At 40.8% G+C, this 25,000-nt stretch overlaps 1 protein-coding gene across 4 annotated transcripts in view; it reads right to left on the reverse strand.

Annotated features, from left to right (window-relative positions):
- The window catches only part of LOC122813204 (voltage-dependent R-type calcium channel subunit alpha-1E-like), a 4,399,719-nt gene that overhangs the window by 525,151 nt on the left and 3,849,568 nt on the right, over positions 1 to 25,000 (reverse strand). For all 4 annotated transcript variants that reach the window (XM_044085387.1, XM_044085385.1, XM_044085384.1 and 1 more), the window contains one exon: positions 9,845 to 9,972. In XM_044085387.1, coding sequence (XP_043941322.1) covers positions 9,845 to 9,972 — 128 coding nt within the window. The remainder of the gene's footprint in view (positions 1 to 9,844; positions 9,973 to 25,000) is intronic.

The raw sequence follows: 25,000 nt of genomic DNA on the forward strand, positions 1-25,000 counted from the left end.
CAACATCTGTGCAGTGACAGAGACCTGGCTCAGAGCTCCAGAGAGCACCCCTGCGTTACCAGGCTATAATTCATACCACACCTTTCAGCCACCTAACCCGCACAGAAGCACTAAAGGTGGAGGCATGTCCATATCCATTAAGGATATTCACACCTCCAGACTAGTTGCACAGCATAATGCATCCAAGATTATCCAAGTGCAACTAACTCTGGGCAAGAACGCAATCCAAATTGTAGCTTGCTACAGACCAGACCCACCACCATGACACAGGATTCCCACTCCTCATTTCTTGATACACTGGAAAATATTAGGGTACAACCCAACACCCTAATAATGGGTGATTTCAACTGCCCCACCATTAACTGGCAAAACTACTCATGTATCAACTCTTTTGCTCAACGTTTTCTGGAATTCATAAAATCCAATGCCTTGGTTCAAATTATTCACATCCCCACAAGGGGCAGCAATATCCTAGACCTGGTCATTACCAACATGGGCGACAGGTGTTCCACACCAGAAGTCAATTCCTCGTTGGTCAGATCCGACCACAGGCTAATCAGCCTAGACATCCACATTCCGCCCCCACCCCCCATTAGGGAAACTACCGTAAAAAAACAGCTTCACACTTCTTAAGACAGAATGGCAAACTTCATGACACCCATGCAGATGACCAATAGAGTTACAACTGCTAAAACCTACACAAATGCACTTTATAAGCACTTACACGAGTGCATGGATCATGCTATCCCTAACAGAACCAAGATGCTATCCTCCAAAAAAAGGAAGCCAATCTGGTGGTCCTCTGCCATAAACAAAGTCTACAACAGAAGAAAGAAACAGTTGCAAAAAAGAGTAAAATCCCGTGACTGGAGGAACTCCCTGGTCAGCCTCAGTAAGAAGCTGAGATCCCTCATAAAATCCTTTAAAGCTAGTTATGAAAATAAAATTGCCACTGACTCTAAAGACAACCACAAAGCATTCTAAAGCTATGTCAAGAATCTCAATGGGAACATTCAGATCTGCTCTGAGTTACAGCACAATGGCACTAAATATACAGAACCAACTGATATTGCCAACATCCTGGAAGATAGGTTCAGTGCTAACTTTACCCCCCTCTCACCCCCTAGATGGCCCTTCTCTATACCGGAAGAATGCAAAGTTCCTGTAATCATGTCTGCACAGGTAAAAAAACATACTCTCCAAAGCCAAGAACACAGCATCCATGGGACCTGACAATATCTCGGGCTGTGTTCTACACAAACTACAGAACAAACTGGCATCCCACCTAAGTACCATGTTCAATCATAGCCTCACCTCAGGCTTTGTGCCCACTGAATGGTGCACCACAAAGGTTATCCCACTCCACAAAGGGGGAGCCATGATGGAACCTGGGAACTACCACCCCATTAGCCTGATGAACCTGGTCTGCAAGGCCATGTAACATATCATCATGGAACTCAAAAAAAAAAGACATTGGTAATCTCCAAACTCTGGACCCCAACCAGTTTGGGTTTGTAAAAGGCAGATCATGTCTCCTAAACCTGATAGATTTCTTTGAAGCAGTCACCAAAGCCATAGATGAAAGTAAGGTGGTTCACACACCGTATCTAGATCTCGCCAAGTCTTTCGACACCATTCCCCCACTCTGGAATTACAGATAAACTCACTAAACTAGGTATAAATCCGTATGTCACAAAATGGGTTCCCAACTGGCTCATGGACAGGACCCACACTGTGAAAGTAGCAGACTCCAAATCTGACTTCAGACCAGTGACAAGTGGAGTAACACACGGTTCAGTTTTGGGTCCTCTCCTGTTTGGTATTGACTTCTCTGAAGGACAGGCTAACACAACAGGTCTTTGGCTAACGAAGTTTACAGATGACTGCAAACTAGGAGCCATAATCGAAACTTCTAATGATGTGGACATCCTACAAAAGGGCCTCACTGAGACAGATGCCTGGTGTCAAAGCTATGACCTGAAGCTCAATGCCATAAAGTGCATTGTCATCCCGTTTGATAAAAACTCTGTACCCATGAACTACCACATAGGTGGTAGTCTACTTAACACCGAAAGTGTGATAAGAGACCTTGAGACATAGGTGGACAGTAGTCTCTCCCATTATAGAGTACAATGCCCCTTTTGGTATGTACCTCACAAGATATCTACAACAACTCGAAAGGCTACAGAAATACCTCACAAAGAGGATTACTGGCCTCAAACAGATGCCTTATGCAGACCATCTCAAAAAACTCCAGCTTTACTCTGTCTCATATCACCTACTCAGAGGTGATCTCTGCCTAACATACAAAGCTATGTCAAACCCAGAGCTGTTGGACATGTTCCACTTAAAGAAATTCCAATCCCTCCGAGCTACATGCTGTAGGGACTTAAATCTTGTCACCACAATAAACAGAACATGCTGGAGGGATAGATTCCTGTCCCAGAGACTTCCCATACTCTGGAACAGACTACCTATCTATGTCAAACAGAGCTCCTCATTAGCACTCTTAAAGAAAAATCTTGACGATTGGATGGGAAATAGGAAATTCACCCCGGGGATCACTTCTGCGGCTCTGCTCGACAGGGGCACAGGAAAATAATTTTCTTGGGTGGCAAAAACCAGGGTACCTTTTTGGCTAGGCTTATATAGGCCCTAGGTCCTAGGTCCAATAGCCTAGTACCTACCTATGAACCACTGTGGGTTCAAGCTGCAGTGGGTGTCTGGTGAGGTACATGCAAAAGGGAGCATTGTACTCTATTAGTGTTTTGATGAGGTGAAGTACAGTGGTGTTGTAACATCCTCACACATAGATACAATTACCAGACTTATGAGGTGCAATATGTAGGCTTTCCTTACCTCTGTGGAAACTTGGTGCTCGAAGTTCAGATAGCTACCTAGCTGTGTTCCTGGGTCTTGCATCACTGGGTTTGTGCTTGACGGGATGGATGTAATTAGCAGGGAATTCCACTTTTCAAAGGCAAAAATAATGGCATATTTTTTGTGTTTATTTTTAGACCATCAGGCTTTGGCACCAATTATTTGTCTGGGTTAGCCTTTTCTGTAATATGTTAAAATTGTTGGAGACTCAGTGATTGCACCCAATTTTCAATAATCAGCAAACATGGTAAGCCAAAGGCTGTATACTTTAGCCTAGACTTCTGAGAAATTGATTCCAAACAGTAAAGGGCCCAGCACAGATTCTTGTGGTACGTTACTGATGATGGCTCTACTGGTAGAGGTTGATTTACCAACTTTCACAGTATCAGTTCTGTCATTGAGTCAGTTGGCTATCCATCTAGTGATATAAGGGTTAATCACCAGCTGAGAGAGTTTCTCAATGATACCATGCGTGGGGGCAGGGGGGGGGTTGTGTCAAAACCCTTGGCCAGATCAAGATAGTGGTACGTGTACTGTCTTACCTTCATCCAGGTCTTTGGTGACTTTCTTGTAGAAGTCTACTATGTTTAATAAGCATGCTCTACCCTTAACAAAGCCATATTGGGTTGGGTCTAGAAGGTCACCTATGTCCTTGTTGATAAGGTCCATGACCATTCCTTCCACTGCCTTGCAGATGAGACTAGTTAAATTTATAGGTCTGTAGTTTCCAGGGTTGGCTGATGGTCTCCTTTGTACAAGTGGATTACTGCTGTAGTTTTCAAATCCAATGGAACAAAGCCAGTTCTCAGGCTATGGTTAAAGAGGACAGTAATTTGGTTTACTAGGTCCTGTTTTAGATTGCTTAATAAGCAACGTGGGATGGTATTTGGTACCACTTAGTGTGTGTTTTTAGCCTTGGAGATCGCAGATATGACATGATGTCTAGAGATACTAGGTAGGGGAATGGTGTCAGATATGCTTTGGGGTATGGCCAGGGAGTTGAAATTTGTGCCAAATCTGTCAGCTAGCATGTTGGTCATTTCATTTTTAGATTCCTAGCAATAAGCAACAGAACTTTGACTTTGCCTCCAGTGGATGCTGCTGTGTCAGATCTTTTGTTGCTTTCACATTGCCTAATAAAGGCACTATGGGTGAGGCAAGTACCTTTACTAGTATTGGACTAGAGGACACAGGTTCAGACCATCTCTGGCAAAGCACTGTGGCTTGTCATCCATGTAAGCTCAGGCTGAAAAATACTGGATCCCCATGGATTGATATCAGAAGCTAAAACAATTGTTGAAGTCCATCATTGTGTTTATATTGTGGCATCATCCTAGAGGAAGGTAGAATGCTGCTTAGGCTAGGGCCATATCTGCCTGGGATACATAATATGAGAGTTCAGTTGTGTGTCTCTTCATATAGTCCAGAGAGGTATGTTATAAAAATAAACACACAACCTAATAATAATGTAGACATTATGTCCCTATGAGCAGACCAAGTGGTATGTGACATGGCAACTGAGGTAGATGGTATGCAGAATGCCCAACATGTGCCCACAGTTGTGACTACTCTCTTGTATGTAACATGACTCCTGAGTATGTGCAGGACATCCACATCAAATGCCACACTACTTCTATAGTTCACAGCCTTCGTCACACCAATAACTGAATACAATGCACCCTTCTTCATGTACTACCCTACCCATTTTCCAGGAATGTGTAACTCAAGTGTACCACCTTTGCCACACTGAGTTCCCAAACATCTTATTGGCCATAACTAGGTATTCTTTTTATTAAATACACATGACTGTCTGATGGTACAGAACTCCCATCAAGGTGTTATACCAGGTGCATGTGTGATACATTGATGGCATGGGTTACATTCTTGACAGTGTGGATTATGTCATATATATGCAATGCATACCTGTTAACTAGCCTGGATTGATCATAATGTCACATGCAGGTACAGCAGTGTTCCTCCTAATACCTCCAGTAGATGTTACAGTTTCAGGACTGTGTGCTTGAACACCCTCATATATTGTTGACAACTCATAGTAGTTGTACAAGTGTGTTTGTGCAGAACCATCTATAATCACTCAGAATCACATATGTTATGGTATGTCAGAGACATGGGATTACTGATGGTATTATTCTGACATTGTCTATGATTGTGCATGCTTCTGTTACTGTTGTTCATGAGTCTGTAACTACATGTCCCACTTGGTGGAGACCTCTGCTGACATTACAGTCATATTCAAGCAACTCATTTTGCACAGCTTCAAAATATGCACCTTACCCTTATAGTATACAACATTCTTGACAGAAGTCCTCTCCATTGTTCATGTCAGGATGCTTAGATCACAAAAACATCTTCTCCATTGTTATGTCACCTTGTGTGACAGTCACATAATATACATGCTCACTGTGCAGTCTGTACTGTATTGTGTTGATATGTGATTAGTGTTCCTGCTACAACTTCCTTCATTTACATGCCCTCATCTGCTCTACATTAAGATGTTTTATCTGTCCTCTTTCCCTGTGTTCATTACTACACTTCATCTGTGTGTCCCTATTCAATATACACACTTCCACTGACTGTTTATTTTAAACGGAAGTCCGTGTACTGTTACAGATCATTTACACAATTTTTGTTCAATATCCCTGAAATGGAATTCCACAATACTCTGCACTCTATACACTGCCATGTAATGTGTTCGGATTATATACATTGCTATATTACTAACCCTGGCAATCATTGTGGCACTCTGAACAATCACATGGACCTAGTTTGCCTGGAGCTAATCAGGTCTACATGTCTACCTCTCTGTGTTGTTTTACAGTTTCCTGGCCACAACACTGTTGCTAGCCACAAAAACATGCTTGTTTACATTTAAATGTGGTGCATGATATGAGTATGTAATTAGCACTGTTGCTCAACTCACAAACATGTAAACTCCATGTAGGCTTCACACAATCTCTACATGGAGTTTACTGAATCCACAGGACTAATATTTATGCAATTTGTAATAAGTACTATGAAAATAAGATATTGGAAAGAATTGAAAAAAGACTCTATATTAATATTCCGTTTATGGCACGTACAACAATTAATGTGTGCAAAAGGCTTATATAAAAAAAATTGGATTTATACAAAACATTAGATAGCTTAAGAATAAAGCTCATACAGAAAGGCTGATGTATTGTACACTGCTTAATGTCACTTGAATATCAAGAGTGTACTTCTGCACTATTTCGTCAGAATATGGTTATGGTAATGATTAAATGCAAAGGACAATTTGAATATTCTGCAGACAAAATATTATATTTACATTTATATTTATAACTTATGTTGTTACTGAAGAATGTATAAAACAAATTTTAATAAAGATGATAATACTTTAAGTGCAATGTGTCTTTTAACATCTGAGCTTCTACCAGCTAACAGAAATGGGACCTACGTTTACTAATTTATCCAAAGATAGTAGTCAGGAGTCAGCTCTTCTCTATGGTGCAGCTCTAGTTCATGACCATGATTCCAAACATCTGATGTGGGGATAGAACCCACAGCCACTTTATTTATCAAGTATCAAAGGTGAGTTTGTTGTACATTGAAAGCCTGATATTGTTTTTTCATGGTTTCTTTAGGTTCGGAATGAGTATTTTACCTTTCCTTAACTTTATATATTCGGTTAGGAATGAGCATTTTACCTTTCCTTAACTTTATATATCATCAGTGAATGATCCTTCATAATGTTTACCTGACTCACCTAAATTGGCAGTAATTTATTTTATTTTACATTTGTTTACCGGGAAAGTCCAACTGGATATATGTCCATTTTCAGCGGAGGCCCAGGGAGAAAAGCTCCAGAAAGCAGAGTACAAATACATTAGGAATAATAGAAACATTTAGAGATAAGTATAATATGCAGATTTCTGTAGGGTTACAAACTTAGATAAAACATAGTAGACAACATCAAAATCATGCGGCTTCAGTTTCAGAAATAATACACGCAATTATGGGTTAAGTCCCTTCAAGAATTCATACACTTATTAGAGTATATGATTGAAATGCTTAGGGAGAATTTGCAGGAACAGCTGGAGGTGATTAGTCGGGGTTTAAGCAGGGACATTGCCAATGTTGTTGGAAGTATAGTTTGAGGCTTTTTTTGAACTGGGTTAAGGATGATTGGTGAGTAAGTTCAGCTGGTAGCACATTCCAAGTTTTGCCTACTGAGTTGGTGAATAGTGAGTCCCCAGCCACATTTATGCTCTTAGTTGTTTGTACCAGCAGTTTGTCAGCAGAGTGTAGTGACCTCAGGTTGCTGCATGGTTTGATGATCTCATTTAGTGCTGGTGTTTTTTTGTGTTGATACAGTATTTTGTGGGTTATTTCAAGTTGGTTGTATTGGAGAAGACTGGGCCATTCCAGCCATCCTAGTTGAGTTAGGTTGATACAATGGTGGGTCCTAGAGGTAGCACCTGTAGCAAATCTAGCAATATGGTTGTAACAATTAGGAAGTTTAGTAAGGGTGGCTTGGTTCAGGTTAGTGAAGAGGGGGGGGGCGGCATAGAGGAGTGTAGATAGTAGGTGGGACCGAGCAATAGTGGTTCTTGCAAAAGGAGTGAGAAAGGGTTTGATCCTGTGTAGGGAGCCCAGATTTTGTTGACAGATTTGATGGTTTGATTGACATGGATATCATATTTTAGGGCATTATCGACTGACACCCAGGTGTTTTGGTGAGTATCTGGGGATATAATTGTGCCATTGTTGGAACTTATAGTAAACAATGGTGTGGATGATTTGCAGGTGGGGGGAAAAGATGAGCAGTTTAGTTTTGTTGGGGTTTAACAGAAGCTGACAGCTTGCAAAACATTTTTCTACATCATTAAAAGTATTCTGGGTTAGGGTCATAAACACAGTTGAGGAGGAGGCAGTACATATTAAAGTGGAGTCGTCCGCATATTGGTTGCAGGTGGCCTTGGAAGTGATGGTGGGTAGGTCGTTAATAAAGACTGAGAAGAGTAGTGGTCCTAGTATGGAGCCTTGGGGGACTCCTAGAGTAATGGGTAGATGTGTGGATAGGGTATTCTGCCATAAAACTGCTTGTTGTCTATCAGACAGGTAAGATTGAAGTCATTTAATAGAGCTATTATTCAGTGAAAGTTCCTTCAAGGTATGGAGAAGCAGTTGGTGATTGACCATATCAAAGGCCTTAGAGAGATCTAGGAAGAGAGCTGAGGTAAGTTCGTTATTGTTTCTTATATTTAAAGAAAGTGTTGACAACTGGATGAGTGTCAACATTTTTGACAAAACCTTTAAGGAATCAATTTTTCTCAATAGCCTTTGGGCCTGAACACTATGTAATAAGGCATATGATTTTAACACATAAGAAAAACTGAAAGCCAAGCAGTGACCTTATATTTCTGCTGGGTGAGAAATCCCTGTTCACCTTACATGTTAATCCCTACCTGATTGCAATTTAATATGCTAACACCAAGGTTTCACAACCAAAAAAGACACTGAGGGAAAAAAAAACAAGTCTCCCTGCTTCTCTGGTGCTGTGTGACCACTCACTTTGCACAAACTCCATATCTACAGTCACTGAAATATAGATCTGAAACAGACATCTGACAAATGCAAATCTGATTAAAATTTTTTTCAGTCAGTCACACTAATCTTTTTATACCTACTACAGAAGAATGCATGAAATGTTCTCAGGAAGCATGTAACTGACTGAAAAAAATTGGTCACGCTAACTGCACTGTTTAGTTTTCATCTGTACTAAGTACTGGCTTTGTACTGCAGTGTGCTAATAAACTTGTTTCAGCTATTTTTTACTTTTTGCAGATACCATATTCTAGTCAGAGTTTATCAGCAGCAACTGCATTTTGATTTGAAAAAGAAGATTTTGTATTTTATTTACTAAGTAAACCACAGCAGAAAGGAACATTTTGGATCACGATCCTAACTTTTTTTCTTAATTTGTACACGATGCTATCAGATGACCCATTAGATGTAGCTGTGAGTGTTGTAAAGGACAAAGCCCTATTAATTTAAACACTTCTGGATATTAGCATCTACACTTTCAGGCAGATAATACTATTAAAGAGACTTCACATTTTACTTTATTATATTAAACACTTATGTTTTTACAAGCTTTCTTCAGCAAAATGACCCTATAAAACCATATTTATGTAAATCTCATCTCCTTCATTTCTTTGTTTTGCATATGCACAGTTATAATGTCTTTGTAATAGCTTTGGCTGATTGTTTCAGAGCTTAAATACATTATATTCATCATCAAATTAGCTTAAGATGTCCAAGTATCCTTGTGTAGGAAAGGCTACCTCTTGTTTGCAAATTTTCTAGGTTAATAGTGCTTTTGTTCTGTAAATCAAATTGTCTTCTATTAAAACTATGTAGACTTTAGGCAGAAAAAATAGGAGCAGGTATTTTCTGTGCTCTAATATGTATATTAGTAGAGTGTGATAGTCATTGTTTAAGTTGGCATCAATAGATGTTAGCTCCTGCCAGTTTGGACCTAAACTAGACCAATATGTCTTATTTTATTTCCCATAATTTATTCTAAAGGAAGGGAAAACATACATGTGAATAAAACAGCAACCCTGAGACAAAATCTTGATGTGATTTGTTAAACAAAAATATCCTTTTTTCTTTAGAAATTTGTTCAAAAATATATTCTTCCTAGACAAAACATATTTTGAAGTGTTCCCACCTTTAGTAGCCAATAAGTAACTAAAGTTAATTTGCTGCCAAAACGAACATAACAAGTGAATGCGTATTATACATTTACCTATTAAATGAAATAATGAATGTTAGAGGATGTGAGACAGATAATATTAGTTTTAGTAAACATACTAGCAGTGCAAATGAAAAACACAAATGAAGCATATTAGTCAAAGCATGCTTTGATGAATCATTTCAGAAGTGTAACTTTACATACCACGCCGCTCTGTCATACTCCGCCCACATTCGAATAAACTCATCCAAGTGATGTGGACCCAGTATTGATGAATCCCTTGTTAAGTATTCAAAGTTATCCATAATTACAGCAACAAAGAGGTTCAGCATCTAAGAAGAAAAATTTGGAAAAAATAACTACATGGCTACCAATAAAAATCAGATATCATGAAAATATTTAGATGTAAAGCAAGCACAGCAAAGATTTCTATTGAGTATAATGGTTCACAGCCAGTATGCCAGGAAATGCCCCTTTGTTTTACTAAATATGTATTTATTGCAAAAATAAAAGTGCAAGTTCAGGAGACATGCTATTGTTTCACTTGGAAATATCCCAGTGGTATAAAAGTGCAAGTTCAGGAGACATGCTATTGTTTCACTTGTAAATATCCCAGTGGTATGGTATGGCTATTCCCCTTCTAGTTTCATACAAAAACAGACCAGATTTCAAAAATACAGATTATTTACAGTACTTAAAAGTCTGCTTAAAGCCAGTCTGAAAGACAAAAATAAATGCATTTAAAAAAGTGTAGCTATCACAAAGCAGCATAAATGTTTTCAGCCATCCAAACATGATGCATGCCTTAATATAAATGATAGAACAGCCTATAACAGTAACTCAAAAACAGCAGTATTATATGTCTCTGTGTTTATGACTGGAGTGAGCTGCTTAAAATTATGTGCAGAACAGCTTTCGTTATTCAAATATTATGCTTATATACCGAGTTAGTATCACAACATACCTTAGGTAATAAAGATGTTTTCAGCCCAATAAATGGAAATGGCAGTGTTATCAGTTTAGAAAGCAAAGCCCTCATATCTGGTTATGGCTGTTTTGACTGTCACCTCTGCTTTTACATGGTGAGACAACTACCAGACCACTAGTCCTATCTTTGTCTCCCGAGCAGGAATACAAACATATTTTGCCAATGTCTACCCATCCATACCCGTCTCTTTCAGAATGTTTGGCAATGATCAAACCCTGAACATATGTATGCATGTTACTGCACTGCACTGCCCTCAATACTGCTTGCAAATGTGCGTTCTCTTGACAACAAGATGGACTACTTAAGGATGGAACTCTCTTCAAAGAATAAGGTGAGAGATCTGTTTAATTATAATTACTGAGACATGGCTACACAGTAATATCAGTGACAATGCAGTTAATTTAGAGAGATTCACACTGTATCATGTAGACAGAACCCAAGCACTGTGTGGAAAGGCTAGCGGAAGAGAAGTCTGCATTTATGTTAATAACAGATGGTGCAGTAATGGTGCGATGATTATGTCTCACTGCTCTGAGAATCTGGAGTTTCTGTCTATAAAATGTAGACCATTTTACATACCTACAGAACTAAATGGAATCTACATAACAGTAGTGTATATCCCACCTACTGCTAACCCAAATGAGGCACTCACAAAATTGTAACAGTCTATCTGTGACATTCAGGATAAATACCTCGAGTCTGCTCATGTGATAGCTGGTGATTTTAGTCAGGCTGATCTAAAGTCAGTACTCCCCCATTAGTACCAGCATGTAAAGTTTCCAACAAGGGGTAGAAGTACCTTGGATAATGTGTACACCAATATAAAGCAAGCCTACAAAGTGGCATCCACAACTTGGTGGCTCATATCATCTTTCTATCATGCTGGCACCTGCTTATAAACCTGCTCTCATCAGGGAGAAACCCATGGTGAAACAGATCAGGATATGGCCTGAGGGAGCATTATCAGCTCTCCAGGATTGTTTTGAGTGTACTAACTGGAGCATTTTCAAGGAGGTAGCCACAACAGACCAGCATATCAACCTAGACAAATATACTGAAGCAGTGATGGTTTACATCATAAAATGCACTGATGATGTCACAGAGATCAGAAGCATCATCACAAGAGCTAACCAAAAGTCGTGGCTTGCAAGTAAGATCTATGATCTTCTGAAGGCACGAAATTCAGCATTCAGGGCAAATGACAGGGAAGCCTTAAGTGTGGCAAGGGCAAACCTGAAGAAAGGCATAAAAGAGGCTAAGAGGGAATAAAAGAGGAAGGTACTAAACCACTTTGAGGACATGGGGGATACCAGATGGTTGTGGCAGGGTATACAACAAATTACAGACAATGAAATGAGAGCCGCACAATGTGATGATAAAACTGACTTCCTAGGCAGTCTGAATACCTTTTTTGGAAGATTTGAAGAGAGGAACACCACAACAGTGTAAAGATTACACACAGAGAAGTTTGATGGAGTACTCAGCCTTAGCTCAATAGAAGTAAAAAGGCTGCTACAGAAAGTCAATCCTAGAAAGGTGGCTGGTACAGATGATAATACCTTGGGTAAGGTGTTAAAGAGCTGTACAGACCACATATGTGCAGTACTCATGGATACATTTAACACCTCACTTGGGTTAGCAAAGGTCCCTTCGTGTTACAAAGTAATGAATATCATCCCTCTATCCAAAAAATCCTCACCCTCCAGCTTGAATGACTTTAGGCCTGTTGCACTAAAATCTACAGTTATGAAATGTTTTGAAAGGCTAGTCAAGAAACACTTGTCTGCGGAATTACCATCAACATTTGACCCACTACTGTTTGCCTACAGAGAAAACAGATCCATGGCTGATGAAATAGTGGTTGCATTGCATCTTGCTCTTGAGGATCAGGAGAGCAAGGACAGCTATGTGAGAATGTAATTTATCAACTTTAGCTCAGCATTTAACACAGTTGTCCCTGTGCAACTGATCAATAATCTAGTACAGCAGGGCGTCAGAAAACACATCTGCAATTGGATCCTTTACTTTTTGATTAACAGGCCACAGAAGGTTTGGGTGGGCAAGAATACCTATAGGAACATAACACTCAATACAGGTGTTCCTCAGGGTTGCATGCTCAGCCTCCTGTTATTTACTATCCTAACCTGTGACTGCACAGAAAACTTCAGTACAAATCATATCATTAGGTTTGTTGATGACATGACAGTTGTGGGTCTCAGCAGGAGAAAGGATGAGAGTGCATACAGAGAAGAGGTTAACAAGGTGTGCAAGAAACAACTTTGACTTGAATGTAAGTAAAACAAAACAGTTCATCATAAACTACAGGAAGAGGCAAACACCCCATATACCACTCCTGATCAATGGCGAGACGATGGACAGGGTATACAACACCAAATTCCTTGGAGTTCATATTTCTGATGATCTCTCTTAGTCGGGCAACACCTGCCACATAGTGAAAAAACCCCACCGACATCTCCAATTTTTGAGACAACTCAGAAAGGTGAAACTACCATTGTCAGCACTTTCCACCTTCTACAGAGCAGCAATTGAAAGTATCCTAACATCCATGTTTCTGGTATGGTATGCAAGTTGCTCAGTCACAGATAAGAAATCCCTGCACAGAGTGGTGAGAGTTGGTGAGAGGATAACTGGCACTAGTCTGCCTACAATCCAGGATCTTTATACATCGAGGAGCCTAAAGAGAGCCACCAACATACTAAACGATACAACTCATCCTGCAAACAGTCTGCTTATGAGCATGTCATTGGGTAAAAGATACCGCAGTATTTGATGCAGGACAACTAGATCCAAAGGTGATCAGACTTCTTAACTCCAACATTAGGTCTGATCATTGACAGGTCAGGATGTTGGGACTTCACATTTACTATGTAATATTATTTTATTTATTATTTATTAAGCCCACCCAACCTTTACAATTTATACTACTAACTCAGGTGCAATATGTTTTTTTCTTTAGCTGCTACTGATATGTTTTAGTTCACCCATGATGTTGTACATGGTTCATGTGCAATTCTATTACCTGGACTTTGCAGCTAGATGTGTAGTTTTAGTATCTACAAAAAACATAGTTCAACTGTGCTGGTTCCAATAAAGGCTGTCCCTCCTATGTAAAATCCCCTGTTCAGAGGATAATCAGATGGCAGAAAACGTGTACAGCATAATACAATTTATTAGAAATAAAAACAAAATCAAGAACAATAAATCCCTAGATTAAGCGCTTTCATCTCCCCTCAGGAGACTTCATCAGAATCAATTAACAGAAGCATAAACCCATATTAAGTACTCCACGATACCAATTTCATTGGTCAATCAATTAACCAGTCTGTAAAATCAATGAAGCAGTTTATAAAATTTAAAGTGCTTGGTGCTGAAAACAGTGTAACTAAACCAGTGTTGTACTACTCATTCTAAAATACACATGACAGAATATATTGTATAAAAATTCCATAATACATACATTCTTCTAAAACCTATTAAAATATATATGTAAGTAAATATAATAAATATGTAATAAATATATAAATAAATATATAAATAAATAATTGTATAAATATACACATAAATATGACATTTCCAAAAGGTTCCACATAAACTAATTCCCATATTGGGAGTAAAGCTAATAAGTATACAGTGTGTTGGGGAATATAACTATGCATCTACTTTTTTGGGGTTGGAAGCCCGTAGCTTGAGGGCTGGGATAATAGAAATATGATTATTCAGCCCTGGGTTGTTGCAGGCATCCAACCTCAGTTGCCATACCATCTCACGAAATTCTAATGTAGTCTCCCAGTCCCCTCCCCTGTCACTACACTTAACTTCTTGCAACATCCAACATTTGTAGTCAGTATTTTTACAATTCAAAATATGCCTATACAGGGCATTATTCTCGTTTTTTCCTGTTGATATCATAGGTATGTTCATAAATGCGTTGCCCTAAATTATGCTCGGTCTTCCCTATGTAATATGCCCAGCATACTGTACAGTATGCCATGTACACCACCCCTTTGGTGTAACAACTAGCATAAGTTCTCCCCTTAAACCTGTATGGAATGCTGAGTATACTCAACTCTTTTTCCCCAGCTATAAAGGGACATTGGGAACACCTCCCACATTTGAAGGTACCTATTTTAGAACTCACCCCTTGTCTAATGTCCCCTTTTTTCTGTTCTAATATAGCCTTAAGATTACTGTTTCTCCTATAACTATATCTAAGAGGTTTTTGAAAACATTCCACCTCAGTAGGAATCCTCTTAAACATATCCCATGTACTGTTTATACATCTTTTAACCCACCCAATGTTGGTGTAGTGTGTTAGTGGTTTTGTAGTTTGTTCAGTGCCCTTACCCTTCTTAGTACCACCAACCACTTCACCACTAATAAGGGGAAAACATGTATTCCCTCATCCTTGTATAACAATGTTTTTATGGGGTTAATTAAGCTGTCCGGGTACCCTCTTTCCCCAAACAAGTTGTGTACACAGTCTATTTCTTTCAAAAAAATCTGTTCTGTTAGATGTCCTTCTGGCTATTCTAACCATTTGACCTTTTACTATGTTACTTTTAAGAAAATGAGGATGATCACTGTCAAAGTGCAGATAAGAATTCGAAAAGCATTCTTTCCTGTATATTCCTGATAAAATTGTTATGTACTCACCATAACGTTCCATGTGAGTTATTCAATCTCGCCTTCATTCTTCACTGATGGGTTCAGAGCTGATCCTCGCTCCAACATGACTGTTTAGCAAAGCTCAAAAATTACCAGTAGCTCATGATGCATTGCTGGAATTACCTCAGTTCTTGTTTGCTGCATGTTCTATATGCTTATAAGAGGACTAATCTCCACAGACAGGAAGAAACATTGAATAACCAGGGTGAAGTCAGTCTCCAGGTCAACTGTCAGCCAGGTGGGGGAAGGAGGGAGGGACGTGAGAATGAAGGCGAGATGGAACAACTCACATGGAACGTTATGGTGACATAACTTCTTTATGTGAAGTTGTTCAATCTCGCGGTTCATTCTTTACTGATGGGTAGCGTCCCTAGCACCCTAAATCCTGGGTGGCTCACGGGAGTACATTTTTCAGGACCATAGAAACAAAGGAAGCCCTGTCCCTGGAGACCTTGTCCACTTTTTGTAATGAGTGATAAAAGTGTGAGGCTTAGACCAAGTGGCTGCAGCACAGATATTACCAAGGAGTAACTTGGCTTGAAAGGCTGAAGAAGTAGAGACTGCTCTGGTTGAGTGCACCTTCACTTTATGCAACAAAGACCTATTAGCAGATGAGTAAGTGTAGGTGATACAATCTGAAAGCCACTTAGAAAGAGTTGTTTTAGCCACTGGTCTACCTTTTCTGGCTTCAGAAAATGAAACAAAAATTTGGTCTGACTTTGTGAAGTCTTTTGTTCTGTCCAGATAATATCTAAGCTGTCTGTGACCATCAAGTTTGTGCAGCATGTATTCTAAATTGTTGGTATGGTTGGGGAAAAAAACGAGCAACTCAATAACTTGATTTATGTTTGTCTCAGAACATATTTTAGGCAAAAAAGAAGGGTTAGTCCTAAGGGATACTCTGTCAGGATGAAAAGTCATATATGGAGGCTTGATATATAATGCCTGAAGCTCTGACACTCTGTGGGCAGAAGTAATGGCCATTAGAAAAATAGTTTTCCATGACAGAAACTTGAGCTCACAAGAAGATGCTGGTTCAAAGGGAGAAAGAATAATATGGGAAAGCATGAAATTCAAGCTCCAGGGAGAATAAGGAGTCTTCACTGGAGGTCTCATGTGAAAAGTACTTTTGAGGAAGGCCTTTGGTAACTGGTGTTGCATCATATTCAGTCCATCAATACATAGATGGAAATTAGATATGGCTGCTAACTGGACCCTAACGGTAGCAGCTGCAGCTCCTTCATGAAATATCTCGATCAAGAATTCTAGAATGGATGACAATGGAGCTTGGTAAGGATCAAGGTTTTTGTTAGAAGCCCATATGGAAAATCTTTTCCACTTACAATTTTCTGGTGGAAGGTTTGTGGGAAGCCAACAAAATTTGACTTGTGTCATCTGAACGATTATGAAGCCTGGCTATATGTGGAACTGGAGCACCCAAGCAGTTAGCTTCAGTGACTGCAAGGAAGGATGGCGGTTCCCTGATGGGTGTGTCAGAAGGTCTGGAAATGGGTCCAGGGTCCATGGATCCTTCAAGAGATGATGGTAAAGAAATGGAAACCAAATCTACCAAGGCCAATGAGGGGCTATAAGAATGAGAGTCCTTCCCAGTGACTTTGCTTTCTGTAAAAATCTGGTTATCGGAGGAATTGGGGGAAATGCATAGAGGAGACCCAGGGACAATCATGTACGAGTGCATCTCTCAGGGGGTGGTCTCCCAGAGGGGGGATCAGGGCAAAGTAGCTTCTGCATTTGTTGTTAATGTGGCTGGCAAAAAGATCGCAGCAAGGCTGGCCCCATTTGCAGAAAATCTTGTCTGCAATCTCTTGTTTGTGGGACCACTCGTGTGGCAAAAATATTGCCCTGCTCAGCTTGTACGCTATCACGTTGGATTTCCCCGGGATGTGCATTGCCAAAAGAAAGAGCTGGGATGACACAGCCCACTGCCAAACTCTAAGGGCTTCTTGGCAAAGGGAGTAAGACTTGGTCCCACCCTGTTTGGTCAAATACCAGATCACTGACATGTTGTCTGTCTGTATGGCTTATTGTCCCTAGAGGGAGAGAGTCCTGAAAGTACTGTAATTCCAGAAGTACTGCTCTCATCTCTAGGACATTGATATGCCAATGTGACTCTTGATCTGTCCATGTGCCTTGGGCATTCTTTCCCTGAAAATGCCCCCCCACCCTATCAGGGAAGCGTCCATGGTCACAGTGGCTACTGGAGGGGAAAGTACAAAGGGGCGTCCTATTGTAACATGTAGAGACGTCAACCACCACTGAATATCCCTCTTGCAAGAGTTTGTAATCAGAATCATATGGTTCATTGGCAACTCCTGGTAAGACCAATGAGTGAACAGGTGCCATTGAAGAATCTGCATATGCATCCTCGCCAATGGAATGGCTAAAATTACTGCCGCCATCAAACCTAGTACTTTCAAGACCTCTGCGGCTGGAGCTCTGTTCTTTGAAACCAGTGATGTGATGTGTTGGTGAAGAATTGATACCCTTTTGACTGGAAGATGTAGAGTGGTGGTTGAAGTGTTTAACTCTGCCCCTATAAAGACGATATGCTACAATGGCGACAAGGCAGAATTTTCGAAGTTAACCGTAATGCCTAAGTGGTTGCAAAGTGTCAGAGTGGATTCTGTTGCCTGAATCACTTGATGCCTGGTGGTGGAGGTAAGGAGCCAATTGTCTAGGTATGGAAACACCTGGAATCCTAGATGCCACAGGTGAGCCATGACCACTGCCATACATTTGGTAAACACTCTGGGGGCTGTAGTGAGACCAAAGGGCAGGGCTCGAAACTGGTAGTGACTGGTTCCCAGCTGGAAATGCAGATGATCTCTGGATGGTCTGGCCATTTTTATGTGGTAGTATGCATCCTTGAGATTGATTGAACACATCCAATTGTCCTTCCTTAAAAAGGGGAGTGGACTGAAGTGTGACCATCTGAAACTTCTCTTTTTTTACAAATTGGTTCAGTCTGCTGAGGTCCAAAATGAGTCTCCAGTCCCCTGTTTTCTTTGGAACCAAAAAGAATCTTGAGTAAGTTCCGAATCCTGTTTAGTCTGCTGGGACTGGTTGGATGACTCTTTTTGTCTAGCAACTTGCAGACCTCTATGGTTGCTTGTTCCCTGTAACAGGGCGGAATGTCCAGGATTCTCTTGACGGGAATGGGTGGAGAGAAGAACGGTATGAAATACCCTCTGGAAATGAAGCTTTGTACCCATCTGTCATTTGTGATATCTAACCAGGCTTCTGGGTACAAAGATAAGTGACCCCCGACCACCTCCAGAGCAGGACAGTTGGGCCTCCTCTCAGGAGCACTGATAGGGTTGGCCAGAGAAATGATCTCTGTCACCCTGGTGTTGCAGACCCCCTCTGCCATGAGGGTGGTATCTTCCATTATTACCTCCTCCTCTGCCCCTGGAGGAAGGTTCTTCACATGTGTCCTGAAAGGCTCCTTGGGCTTTACGGAACCAAATCTTTCCTCCCCTTTGGCCTTTGGGGTAAGGTTGAGTAGGGGTAGAAAAGTGGACTCAGACGGCAGACAGACTCTTTCCCTCCTGTTCACACCTGGTCAATGTTTCCTTTACCTTAGGCCCAAACAAGGATGAGCCATCAAACGGGGTATTTACGAATGAAGACTTGAAGGGGTCCGCGAAAGAACAGAGGCACATCTAGGCATGCCTAAGAAGAGCAACCCCTGCTCCTGCAGCCCTACTTGACCCATCTGCTGCATATGATATGAGACGCATGGATGTGTTCACAATGGAATTAAGGGTAGCAAGCTGGGCAGAAACCTTGTCATTGACACCTGCAGCTACAGCACCCTGAAGAGTATCTCCCAACTCCTTAAGGAGGTCTCTTTGCAGTCTGGTGAAATGAGTCAGATAGTTCAGTGATCGAAGTGTAAAAGTCGCTGAACTGAACATGCATTTCCCATATCTATCCATGATCCTAGAATCTCTGTTAGGAGGATGGATAGATGAAGAAGTTTCAGACAATTCCTTCTTGGAGGTACCAGATCGCAATACACATTTTACTGGCATGGTGCTAGTGGTTTGTGTGTTTCGTTAATTCCTTCTTGGTGGCTGCTGCCACCACCATGGAATCAACAGGGACCCCCTTAGACAAGAAGGGTTTATCTGCTGGGGCAGAGATAAACTTATTTGGCCTCAAGGGACAGGTTCCATGGACTTCGGAGACTCCCATGTCTTACAAGAGACCAGTTGCATAAGCTCATCGTAGGGTGGAGACACCCAGGAGGTGGAAGGTTGAGACCCAAAAGCCTTCAGAAGAACCAACTCATCCTCGGTAGGGTTTTTGGACTGCCAATCACCCCTCTGCCTAAGGATCTCTGCAAAGGAGATGTCCTCAGAGGGGGATCGAGGGGACCCTTCTGACTCATCCAAGTCAGTGTCAGATGTCAATGACTCCTGTGGGGAGTCCAAGTGCATCCTCTTGCACACTCTCTTTCTGGGAACTTCCTCAGTGGGAACTTCTGGGGAAGTCTCAGAAGAGCAGGTGATGCCCAGTGGGGCTACCTGAGGCTCTGGGTCTCCACACTTGGGGTGGCCGATGGAAGCAGAAGCAGACACCGGCACTTTAGGGGAAGAAATGTCAGACCTGGTGATGAGGAAGTCTTAGGAGACAGTACTCACCTCATGGCTTTGAAGGCATCACAGCTCCGATGAGAAGGAGTTAATGGACCCAAAGGAACTGTGATTCCATCCCGCATTGATGCCATGGGCTCCGAGCCCAAGGTAGGAGCCAAGCTCACCCACACCGAGTCCCCAAGAGGAAGAGTCGGCACTGACAGGTCAGTGCAACTATCCTCCCCAGATCCGACCTGAGAGTGTTGGCTCCTAGAGTCCCCAGTCGGTGCCGAGGATGTCTGAGTAGATGGAGCCAATGACACTGGGACAGGTGTCAGCTCCAAGGGTTCTACAACCATCAGGTCGGTCTCTTCTGGCTCCAAAAATCTGCTAGGGCTCGGAGGAGGAGCAGTTGATTTCTGGGTAGTAGTCTTCGGTTCTGACACCTGAGTCAGAGCCAACAGCAATTTAGCTAGGCCTGGTGCCTTTAAGAGTTTCTGTACCAGCCGGTCCATGTCCAAATCAGAAAGACTAACAGAGGACCTGGAGGAATGCACCGATGATGCCAACTGGAGTAATGGAGAAGAAGGAGATTATAAGACCAGTTCCAAGGCAGTGTCCCGGGTCTGAAAGGAAAAGACTGTCGGCTCCGAAGGCTGTGGAACCGAAGTCACAGCAAGTTGCACTTTCTTAGGCTTCTTTGACATAGAGTCTGAAGAGGATTTGGAGGACTTCGATGACTTACTGGCTCCATCCTGGTCAGTCAAAGCTTCCACAAAGGCGTGCTTAAGAAGACCCCTATCTATGAGCTTTCTCTTCCTCTCAGCAAGCACTCTAGTGGAAAAGGAGTGGCAAATACTGCAGGATTCCTTCATAGGTTCATAGGTTCATACTAGGCTATTTGCCCTATGGCATTTATAAGCCTAGCCAGAGTGTGTTTGGCTTTCGCCACCTATTTTAAATGAATTTTGCTATGCCCTTTTTCGAGGTTAGTATACTGTGCCTCTGTCTAACAGTGACACAGAAGTGATACCCAGGGTAAACCTACGATCTCCCATCCACTCATCAAGATTCCTCTTGAAGAGAGTCAATGAGGGACTCTGCCTAACCTGGATTGGGATTTTATTCCAGAGTGAAGGGAGCCTCTGGGTTATGAATCTGTCCCTCCAGCATGTCCTATTTATTTCAGTGCTGAGGTTCAAGTCTCTCGAGCGCGTAGCTCGATGGGATTTGGATTGTCTGAGGTGCAGCATGTCCATTAATTCCAGGTTGGACATGGCTTTATACATCAGGCACAGATCACCTCTGAGCAGGCGGTATGCCACTGAGTAGAGCTGGAGTTTCTTTAACCGGGAAGCATATGGCATCTGTTTGAGCCCTTTGATCCTCTTGGTGAGATACCTTTGGGGTCTTTCCAGTTGCTGCTGGTGTCTGGTAAGGTACATCCCAAAAGGGGCATTGTACTCAATTATGGGCCTGATGAGGGATGAGTAAAGAGGCACGATGACCTCCGCTGATCTAGATGTGAATCCCTTCATGATTAGGTGGGCTATATAAAATGTTTTTCTACCCACTTTGGCCACGTGGTTGTCAAATGAGAGATTGCTATCAACTTGGGTCCCCAGGTCACTAATTACTTCTTCCATACTTAATGGATTACCACCTATGCGGTAATTTGTGGGCACTTTGTTTTTGCCAAAGGGGATGACTATACACTTTTTGGCGTTTAGCTTGAGGCCATGGCTCTGGCACCAGTTGTCTGTTTCTATGAGGCCCTTTTGTAGGATGCTTGTGTCGGCTGGAGAGTCGATTATGGCACCCAGTTTGCAGTCATCTGCGAACTTGGTCAGCCACAGTCCTTCCATGTTGGCTTGTACCTCCGAGAAATATATACCAAACAAGAGAGGTCCCAGGACTGAGCCTTGTAGGACGCCACTTGTAACTGGTTTGGAGTCTGACATGGCACCAGCAAGTCTGACCATGTGGGTTCTGTCCTTGAGCCAGTTTGCAACCCATCTAGTGACATAGGGGTTTATATTTAAGCTGGTGAGCTTATCTATAATGCCCGAGTGGGGTATTGTATCGAAGGCTATTGCGAGGTCCAGGTAGGCTGTGTGGACCACCTTCCCCTCATCAATGGCCTTGGTGACTGTTTCAAAGAAATTGACCAGGTTTAAGAGGCAGGATCTGCCCTTAACAAAGCCAAACTTGGTAGGATCCAGTGTCTGTAGGTCACCAATATCTTTATTTCTGAGGTCCATGATGAACCTTTTCATAGCTTTGCAGACCAAGCTAGTCAGGCTTATGGGGCGATAGTTTCCAGGACCTGTTGAGGCACCACCTTTGTGGAGAGGGACCACTGTTGCTGTATGCCACTCTTTGGGTACATATCCTGTAGTAAGGCTGAGATTGAACAGAAGTTTTATGTTTGGGTTTAGCTCTTCTTGGAGTTCATGTAGGACGCAGCCCGGGACACCGTCTGGTCCCATTGATGCTGTGTTTTTTGCTTTGGAGAGGGCGGCTCTTACCTGAGCATCTGAAGGTGCACCTCACCCAGACAATAAACTCATTGAACGTGTCCATCAGTGACAGGCATCTTTTGTCCACAGTCAGGACATTTTTTTTAAATCAGACTTAGGATGTCTGCCTTTATCTTCCGACATAACAAGAAACACATTCTATCACCTTTAACAAGAAAGTAACTAAGAAAACACACACACACAATATTAACAATGCCCAAAAGGCCACACTGTATATATATATATATATATATATATATATATATATATATATATATATATATATACATATACATATATATATATATACATCTAAATATATATATATATATATATATATATATATATATATATATATATATATATAGAACCACACAAGAACTAACTGTATACTAGTCAAAAATACCTAAGTACAAAAATGCACTAAACTACATTACTAAAGGCTGAAGTTCACACTAGCAAAGAAAGGCCACTAAAACTAACGAGGCCCAAAAGGATAGTACTATTCTGGATAAGGGAAACAGTAAGCGATAGAGTAGATTTGAAATATATGAAAACATTTTTAAGAAAAACTTGCTATTTCGTTGAAAAAGTCTCGAGCAGAGCTGGAAACCAAGAGATCAGTGCCGCGGCAAACTAGATCTGAGGTAATTCCAGCAATGCATCATGGGATAAGGGGCATGGTCTCGAGCTACTGGTAATCTTTGAGCTTTGCAAAACGGCCGTGTCGGAGCCAAGGATCGGCTCCGAACCCATCAGTGAAGAATGAACGGCGAGATTGAACATCTTCACATCTGTATGTTTTTTCCACATAATCCTTGGATAGTTTAATGTCTAGACAGTGTATTTCATCTATTCCTATTTCATGGGTGAACTGTAAAAAATCTGTTGTGTGGTTCAAGTACTCCATCAACTCAGGTATTAATTCCCTGTTTCCTTGCCACAGTACAGTATGCTGGGCATATTACATAGGGAAGACCGAGCGTAATTTAAGGCAACGCATTTATGAACATACGTATATCAATAGGAAAAAACGAGAATAATGCCCTGTATAGGCACATTTTGAATTGTAAAAATACTGACTACAAATTTTGGGTGTTGGAAGAAGTTAAGTGTAGTGACAGGGGAGGGGACTGGGAGACTAGATTAGAATTTTGTGAGATGGCATAGCAACTGAGGTTGGATGCCTGCAACAACCCAGGGTTGAATGACCATATTTCTATTACCCCAGCCCTCCAGCTACGGGCTTCCAACCCCAAAAGAGTAGAAACATAGTTATATTCCCCAACACACTGTATACTTGTTATGCTTTACACCCAATACGGGAATTAATTTATGTGAAACCTTTTGGAAATGTCATATTTATGTGTATATTTATACAATTATTTATTTATATATGTATTTATATATTTATTACATATTTATTATATTTACTTACATATATATTTTAATAGGTTTTAGAAGAATGTTCGTATTATGGAATTTTTATGCAATATATTCTGTCATGTGTATTTTAGAATGAGTAGTACAACACTGGTTTAGTTACACTGTTTTCAGCACCAAGCACTTTAAATTTTATAAACTGCTTAATTGATTTTACAAACTGTTAATTGATTAACCAATGAAATTGGTATTGTGGAGTACTTAATATGGGTTTATGCTTCTGTTAATTGATTCTGATGAAGTCTCCTGAGGGGAGATGAAAGCGCTTAATCCAGGGATTTATTGTTCTTGATTTTGTTTTTATTTCTAATAAATTGTATTATGCTGTACACGTTTTCTGCCATCTGATTATCCTCTGAACAGGGGATTTTGCCTAGGAGGGACAGCCTGTATTGGAACCAGCACAGAGGAACTGTGTTTTTTGTAATTTCCTGCCTTTGTGTGAGGTTCTTGTTTTTTTGTAGTTTTAGTATCTTAACAAGTGTGTGTTTCTAGGAATGTATGTAGCTATTATACTTAAATGCAGAGTTGATTTATTAGACAGTGTTTGTATTATTATATGTTGTTTTTAATAAAGTATGTCTATGTATGTGATTTCTTTTTTCTCTGTCTCATGATGAGCTGATTGCATGGAATCTCATTTAATCTGCACTTGTGTAGATCTAAATGACAATAAAGTTACCTTTAATTTGTTATGTTAGTCAGGGATTTAGCCATCTATGCCAATTATGGGTGACAGAAACATATAATTTTTAGTTAGGACAGGTAGCTTGTTAATTGATCAAGACAGATGCTGTCACAAAATAATCTTTTTCTTTCTGGTTGTTCATAAGATTTAGTTGCAGTTTCCAAGACACAGTGTTTACCCAGTGGGTTGTGTGTTCCAGACATAATTTTTCAAAAAGATTTAATCAGATCACACATCAAATATAACCGATATAGATCATGGTTCAGGAGTATAGGTAATATTCAATAGAGGGAAAAGTACCTCAATTAATTAATTAATTTACATTCATTGACTTGGAAAATTAAACGTTCAGTGTAATCTTGAAAAGAAAGACTCCAAAATATAATTATTGTATGTGTGTATATATATATATATATATATATATATATATGTATA

The sequence above is a fragment of the Protopterus annectens genome, chromosome 10.part0 (genome assembly GCF_019279795.1).
Source record: "Protopterus annectens isolate FY-2018-M chromosome 10.part0, PAN1.0, whole genome shotgun sequence".
Classification (NCBI taxonomy): Eukaryota; Metazoa; Chordata; order Ceratodontiformes; family Protopteridae; genus Protopterus; species Protopterus annectens.